An 8,036-nucleotide genomic window follows, 5' to 3' on the forward strand; every position below is an offset into this window, starting at 1 on the left:
TGTTTTTCTGTTGCTGCTCTAAATTTATGGAAGGATGTCCCTCTTCCTTCAGATGAGCTCCTTCTTGTCCGTTTGTAAAACTCTTAAAAACACATTTTTCTTTGTTTTCAGAGCCTGAAACCTGCTCTGCACTTCAGCTTTGATTGTTTTTACTGTTTTAACTGTTTTTATTCTTTTAATGTGTTTTAAATGTTCTTGATTTTACATGTACAGCACTTTGTTGCAGCTGTGGTTGTTTTATAGGGCTTTAAAATAGTTATTTTTATTATTTTGCTTCTTTTAGCATCCATTCTGCTTTTTTTGTTTCTGGTTTTTAATTTAAAAGCTCAGTTTCTGCTTCTTCAGGAAACTTCAGCTGATGTTCAGCTCTCACGCTGCAGTTTCACAGAAAAAGTATTTTCTTTTGTTGTGTTTGTGTTCTGGACCCACCTGGGGCGTGCCGGGCGTGCTGTACTCCACCATGTAGCCCTGAAGTTCTCCGTTCAGCTTCCCCGGAGGCTCCGCCCACATCACCAGAACCTCCGTCCCATTTGGTTTAGCCGTCACGTTAACCGGTGGGTTCTCTGGCACTGAAACATAAAAAACAACATTAAACAGATTTAAATCGTTTCCCGTTGCAGTCGTGTTTGAGTTGATGAAATTTGCAGAGGTCAGGAATCAGAAGGTTACAGAGGAATGTGTTCTGACAGCTTCGAGTCTCGGGGCTCATAACTGTAACATCTGGAGGGAAAAGATGTGCAGGAATGTGGAGAATTCTCTACTGACACAAAAAGGCATGTAGGGGCACCATGGACAAGGGGGAGTCCACTTTTAGACCGCTGTCCAACCTCCTTTGGACTCCCCCGTCTTTAGTCTCTTGTCCTTTCAGTAAACAAAAGACGGGAGTGGCTTGACTGCCTCACTGTTTCTTCACTCGCTCTCGATCTGTTTGTTTTTCTCTTCGACTAAATGTGTTTTTCTCACTTCATTTTTGGATGACTGCACCCTGACTTCTATTTTTCTCTGTCTTGTTGTTTCTTGATCTTTTTTCTGCCTGATCTTTTTTTTTTGGCTTAACTGTTCCTTGCCTTGAGAAAAAATAGTGACTTCATCTTTTTTCAGTTTCATCGTTCTTGGCTCCACCTTTTGTTCACCTTACTTTTGTCCATACCTTTCATTGGCTCTACTGTTTGTTGGCTCTACGTTTCTTTGGCCCTGCCTTCTGGGAGCCTTATCGTTTGTTGACCTTGTGTTTTGTGGGTGGCTCTACCTTTCACTGACCTTTGATTTCTGTGGCCTTACCTTTTCTTGTCCACCCCTTTCATTGGCTCTACCCTTTGTTGGCCCTACATTTTGTGGGTACCTGTATTACCTGTTGGTGGCCCTACTTTGTGTTGACCCTACCTTTCATTGGACCTTGATTTCTGTGGCCTTACCATTTGTTGGCTCTACCTTTCTTTGGCCTTTTTATACAGTTGTCTTACCTTATGTGGACTTTAGGTTCTTTGGTCAACAATATCTTAACGTGACTGTTTTTTGGTTCGTCTTTTCTTAACCTGATCTTAACTTAATTGGTTCCCTGCCCAATTATATTTTGGTTTGGTTGACAGCGTCACTGTCATATAAAATGACCTTTGTCTAATTCTCAACTGGACGATTCCTCAGTTTAACTATTCCTTTGCTTGACTTTGTCTGGACTGGACTTGTTCTCAGCCTGACCTTTAGTTGACTTGACTGCTTATCAGCTCAACCAGATCTGGACTCGACAGTTTTCAGACTTGACTCTCTCTCAGTCTTACTGTGTCTGTTTTTCTGGGGTTTTTTTCCAGAGTGAAAGCAGCTGTGAGCGCAAACACCCAGAGGAGAGGAAAGGCTGAAGAACATGCCAGACGTGGTATCTGAGTATGTGTGACTGTAAGAATGAGATGTGCAGAATTCCAAGAAAAGAGTGCTTATGATTTGTTCGTTCGATTCTGCCGACTCTAAAGTGAAGTCAGTGAGAGTTTGGGGAAACGCTGCCCGGCCTACAGTATGGATGATGTTATCAGGGATCGTTTGGCGGCTGATTGTTTCCACATGTGCTCCGTGTTCTGCCTGCAACAAAAACAACCTCTGAGTCAAGTTCCACTCGGCTCCACCTCAACGCTCCATCATCTCCTCCATCTTCTTCACGCCAGCGTTCCTTCTCCCTCACCGCTCGTTTTCCTTACAGCTACGGGCTCAAGAGAACGACGATTTTAACCGTTAAGTTGTTTTTTTTTAATCGCTTGTGAATTTTTGTTTAGCTTCCTGTTATGACAAGGAGTTTAAAGTGACGTAATTTAAACATCATTAAACACGGTTTTAGGACAGAGACTAAACTCTTTTTCTCTTTCTGAGAGTCTTCTGTCGTCAGACTTTCTGGCCTCAGCGTGGGTCAACACTCAGACGGAAAAAGGTCGACCTGAACCACAAACTGACGCACAACTGAGTTTTTCCTTATAGGAAGAAAACTGCAACCAACGTCTTTTTTACTGTATTTCACAAGACGTGAAAATGTTGCAGGTTTGGTTTAAAAGCAGAACATTTTGTCATGTTTCATGTCTGAGGTTGCATTTTTTGCTCATAACAGGATTAAATATGTCACGCTGAGTCATTTCTCAGGATATGATTGGCTCGTTAATAAGACTCGTATTACTGCATGTTTTAGTGGTTTCCCTGCTTTGACACGTCTGATTTAAATGAATGGGGGATTAACAGGTTTCTACAGAACTTGAGGAAATAATTAAATAACTGAATCAGATGTGTGGAAGCAGAGAAACAACTAAAACATGCAGGATGGTGTTCCTCAAGGACTAGTGTTGGGAACCATTGGTTTTGCAAACAAACTCAACTTATTTCCACATTCTTTACTCCTCGGATAGTTTAAACGTCAAACAGTGGACATTTTTATCTTCTTTCACTCAGTTTGTCTCTCACCATGGTAGAACTGATGGTTTTGTTCTCAAACTTCCTCAAAATGCAGAAACGCCCAAACTCTCAAACTAAAAGTCGACCTAAGTGGAGAAAACTGAAAGTGAAGAATTTTTATTTTGTCACAAACGTGGAGTGAAAAGGAGGAGTTGGAAATACCCTCCTTCTGTCTGTCCGTCCGTGCATGATGTGAGCGCAATAACTTAAAAAATAAGTGAGGTATCGACCTCCATTTTCATGTGACTGCATCTACGTGAGAACGGTTCCTTTAGAAAATTGGGTTTTTGCGTCAAAATCCAAAACGGTCACCACCAAATATATATTTAAACTGACCACCCCCATCATTTGAGGAAACTATGCCTTAGTTTTTATATTGTTTAAAAGTAAAGTTTCCTAAAATGACTGTGGCTGAAGATTAATCAGTGGTGGTCAAGGCCACCATTGGCCACCCCCTGGCTCCACCACTGCACCTGGTGGTGGATAAAAGGTCTCCCTCCTCTCTCCCGGATCCGTCACTCTGCTCTGCCTTGGATAAGAACAAATAACATAAAAACTTCCCTCTGCTCTCCTCCTCATTTAAAACACAGCAAACCAATAAAAACGTATTTGTGGCCTTCAGAGCCTCTCGTTGCTCACGGCTCAACATTTGAGATATGACAAAGTTTTAGCAGAGCAACTGTCTGAAACTTCCATCTCTGCATGTGCTCGTAAAGGATGCAGGGACATCGTCACCCTGCCTGTTGCTGCAGTTTCTGAGAAGGATCTTCTCCTGGAGGATTTCATCGTGACGGGTCTCAGAGGTCGACCCATCCTGACCTGCTCAGTTCTGACGGTGATTTTCTCATTTTTTATTTTCCTCTACTTGACTGACTGCGATTATATTAATTACGTTTTTATTGTTTCTTACAGCCTGAAGGTTGGAAATATGAATGATTGAGTTTTGTGGAAGTCTGCGATTTATTCTTTATACAAAATTAAACCATTAAAAGAACACCCAGAGGCTGTAGATGAAAGTTAAGAGTTTCTCTGTGGTCCATCAGAACTTCTTCAGAACCGCCAAGAAAAGTCCGTAGAGTTGGATTCAAATGTTCGGAGTTATTTTTAAGTAGCCAACAGGAAATGCGCTCTTATTTTGGAAATACAAATAAAATCTGAGTGCAGCTTCAGGATTTAGAGGGCAACCAGGTTCGCCTCATTTCCTCTCCCACCAGCCTCCTCCCCCCTTCTCCCTCTGTTCTCTCACCCTCCGGGAAGAGAAACGGTTTGGGGAAAAATGGGACAAATGTGTGTTTTCTCAACACCCCCACCCACACACACACACACACACACACACACATTTCTCTGCACGTTTCCCCCTAACTCTGATTAAAAGCGCACTTCTTCATGTTTTCCCACATCGCCTTGCCCTGGGAACATTTCACCCCCGGCCCTGAAGAACCGAAGAGAGAACTCGACGAGTTTGACTCGAGGGTTCGAGCCAGAAAAGGACGGACTGAGGAACTGGAGCGCGAGCAGCCGAGGAAACAGACGACAGAAGAAAGCTTGTCGGAGTCGTAAATCTGAAATGTAAAAAGTGAGGGAGAGCAGCAGCGTGTGGGAACGTCTGCGACCACAAGAAACATGGACGAGAACATTTCTGCACGATTTACAAGCGGCAGAACAAACCAGGACTTCATTAAAAGAATGCATATCGCCCGCCGCCTTCACATCACAGCTTCCAACTGAGCCCGTCCACTCTGTACAAGTTACCAGAAGTTCATGAGATATTTTGCTAACAGACAGACAGGGTTGACATCAAAAGTTAGAGCTAAAGTTTTAAGCCATTGCCTAAAGTGTGTGTTGTGAATGACTCTCAGCTACTACCACACCAGAGTGTAGCTCATTATCTGTGAAACGGACTGAGTTTGATGTGTTGGCTGAGGTCAGCTAGCTGTGGCAGCCATCTTGAATACGGCTGACTCCCAAACAAAGATCGTTATTTGTAGACCAGTGGTTCATGCATCGTTTTGCTAACACACTGCATCTTCTAACTCAGTTTAAGATTCAGGAACTGATTTTTATATATATATATATCCGGTGATGCAGAAATCATAAAATCTGTGACTTTCCTCCTGAAATGAAACAAACATTTCTCCGACTTGTTTTAGTAAATAAAGAAGTGAAACTCTCCGATCCTGACCGTGGGTTTTAACCAGTTCTGCTTCTCTCTTTTTATTTTCCTGTTTATGAGAAAAAGAGAAACGCTGCGTTCACAGCGGACGCACAGTTCCATCCCGTTTCTCCGAGGGCGGCGAGGAAACATCCCTCGGGTCAGAGTCAAACATGGAGCTTTAGCACAAGCGCCGCTTTTCAGTGAAGCCTTTCAGGAGAATTTCACCTCCTTTTGTTCCACATCATCCTCCTCCTGTGTCCCTCCTGGTCCAACATGTCTGACAACCTTCACAGTTAACAGACAAGTGCTCACTAACACCTGCTCCCCGTCAACAAGAGACAAACGACTAGATTATCAGACCATCTGACCAAACTCAGGTGGTCCAGATTATCAGACCATCTGACCAAACTCAAGTCGTCCAGATTATCAGACCATTTGACCAAACTCAGGTCATCCAGATTATCAGACCATCTGACCAAACTCAAGTCATCCAGATTATCAGACCATCTGGCCAAACTCAGGTCGTCCAAAATACGCTCAGAAAGATTTTCATTAAACAAAAACATTTAAATGAAAGAAGCGTTTCTTAAAGTAAAGCATATCGCCCATTGAGATAAAAGGCCTTTGTCCATGGACTCGCCTTGGCACGGCTTCAGAGCCTTTCCATCAGGCGGTCCAACCTGCCTCCAGCTTGGTTCCTCAAGCTGAGTCGAGGTGAAGAAGTGATGTCAACGACTGCAGGACACGATTGGTCAGAAAGAGCTGTCAGTCACTAGATTGAGCCTTTGTTTGTTTACTTTTGAATAAATGTATAGTATATCCATTTAAATGGCAACGCATCAGCCGACACTGTGGTACTATGAGGCGGCACGGATGGTTCAGTGGAGGAATTGGAGCAAATAGGCTCCATTTACGAGCTCTGAATGGCGAAGAGAACGGGGCCTCTATTCGGCCACAGCATTTTATGAAACCGTGGCAAAGGATGGTGAGTGTTTGTGACTTTATTTCACTTGTTTGGCTGTTGTTGTGTTTGCCTTGGATAGAAAATAAAGTTGCAGAAGTTTCAGGTGCTCGGTCTACGACCATCATTGAGGCGGACTCAAGTTACATCAGAAGCTCCAGAGACTGTGGTTGGGAGAGTCATGGTAAAAATGAAAAATGGAAAAACAGCTATAGCTAGAGAGAGGACCTGAAACTGTAAGTTGAAGCCACTCTGCTTGAGGGCCCCCCCAGTGTCTGGCTCCAGAACAGAGTTTAAGCTCCGCCCCTCCATGGAAATGACAAGGACATTTTCTGGACTCAAAAAAAAAAAAAAAAAATACACGCCAGATAATTTTAAATCCACCAAACTGGCTTTTTCCACTATAGGAGTTGGTGCTTGTGGGACTCCAGTTTGTTTGTGGCTCCTCAGACTGAAGAAGTCCTTTGGATGAAGCTCGAAACGTCTCAGGAAAAAAAAAAAAAAGAAACCATCCAGATGACCTGACTGAACATTGTTGGATTCGTACCTGGATTATTGAGCATGAACTTTGGTGACCCCAGGTAATTATTTTCATGTGTTGATGTTTGTTTCACGTAACTGTATAACTTTAAATATTAAAAATGTCATGAAATTCAAGCAATTAAAAAAAAAATTTTTTTTTATCCTTTATAATGTCGCAGAGTTCTGTGGTAATTTGAAAGCTGAACAGCAGCAGCTAGCTGTAGCACATGTGGTACGTCCTGCAGGAATATAATATTTGTACCAGAAAAAAAAAGTTTAAAGTAAAACTAGCAGCTGTTTTGCTACTTTAAGGATATTTTTAAAGATCGGAGTCATTTAAAAATGACAGTGGTCCACTTGGTCCTTGCTCTGACTAGCCATTAGCTCATCAGTCTGGTAAAAAGAAAACATTAGCTATCTTCAACAGGTAAGATATTAGCACCTGCACAGAATCCTATGTCCAAAGAGCTGAACTATCCCCTCAGGTTCTGCTCCTCACACGTGTTCTGTTGAGTCGGAGTCTCGCGCTGAATCTGATCCGATTGCAGCTCGAAGCAGAACTCAACGAGGCAACGTTAACATTGAACAGTGAAATCTGTCGCCCAAAGTTGGAGTTTTAACAAAACCAAACCTTCGGTGCAAATTTATTTCCACATATTTTTTATGAAAATATCCGTTCACACAGGCTAAAGCTGTGTATTGGTGTAGGTTCTGTCCTGACCCGGTTACAGGAAACAAACAGAGCTCAGTCAGTACCCAGACAAACGAAGCCTTGACCCTGAAACACAACTCTGAGTGAAAACTCACCGCCTTCTTCAGTGCGTAGCTCCGCCCACGGCGTCCAGTCCGATGGGCCCTGGTTGGTGAGGCAGGCCACCCTGACGGCGTACCGGCTGTGGGGCTCCAGGTCCCCGATGAGGTGGACGGCTGGCGGGACACTCACACTCTGGTTGTGGATCATCTTATCTGGACTGGACCCGCCTGTCTTGGCCTGGAATGGTCGGATAAGAAATCTGTTCTTTCGTCTGAATGTAAACCGTGGAGCAACAAGTTGGAGCGTTTCATGGCACAAACAGGAAGAGGATCCGGTTCCAACGGAGGGAAAAAAACAACTAATAATTACAATAAAAAGACTAAATAATAAAATAATTTGAATACATTCAAACTGTCTAATAAATATAAACAACAACAAACAAGCAGATCAGCTAAAAGAGAATAAAAAATCCTAAAGTATTCAGCAATAAGAGACTTTTGAAACATTTTAAATATTTCATGAATCACTGAACAGACTTTAATGAAATTCTCAGAAAGCAACACTTGAATGAACGTTTGCATCTGAAGAAGTGTTGGCATCAACCCAGATCAAGATGGCTGCCACAGCCAGCTGAACTTGGGAAACATAAAAACCGCTGCAACTCAGACACTTTTATTAATAATAATAATAATAATAATAATAATAATAATAATAAT

General features: G+C 42.6%; 1 protein-coding gene across 1 annotated transcript in view; it reads right to left on the bottom strand.

Annotated features, from left to right (window-relative positions):
• The window catches only part of LOC119410806 (tyrosine-protein kinase receptor UFO), a 59,792-nt gene that overhangs the window by 29,726 nt on the left and 22,030 nt on the right, over positions 1-8,036 (bottom strand). Inside the window, exons 7-8 of the mRNA XM_037677727.1 lie at positions 7,374-7,557; positions 430-569 (exon numbers count right to left, since the gene is read on the bottom strand). Coding sequence (XP_037533655.1) covers positions 430-569; positions 7,374-7,557 — 324 coding nt within the window. The remainder of the gene's footprint in view (positions 1-429; positions 570-7,373; positions 7,558-8,036) is intronic.

This window comes from Nematolebias whitei, chromosome 6, assembly GCF_014905685.2.
Source record: "Nematolebias whitei isolate Nwh7 chromosome 6, NemWhi1, whole genome shotgun sequence".
Taxonomy (NCBI): Eukaryota; Metazoa; Chordata; class Actinopteri; order Cyprinodontiformes; family Rivulidae; genus Nematolebias; species Nematolebias whitei.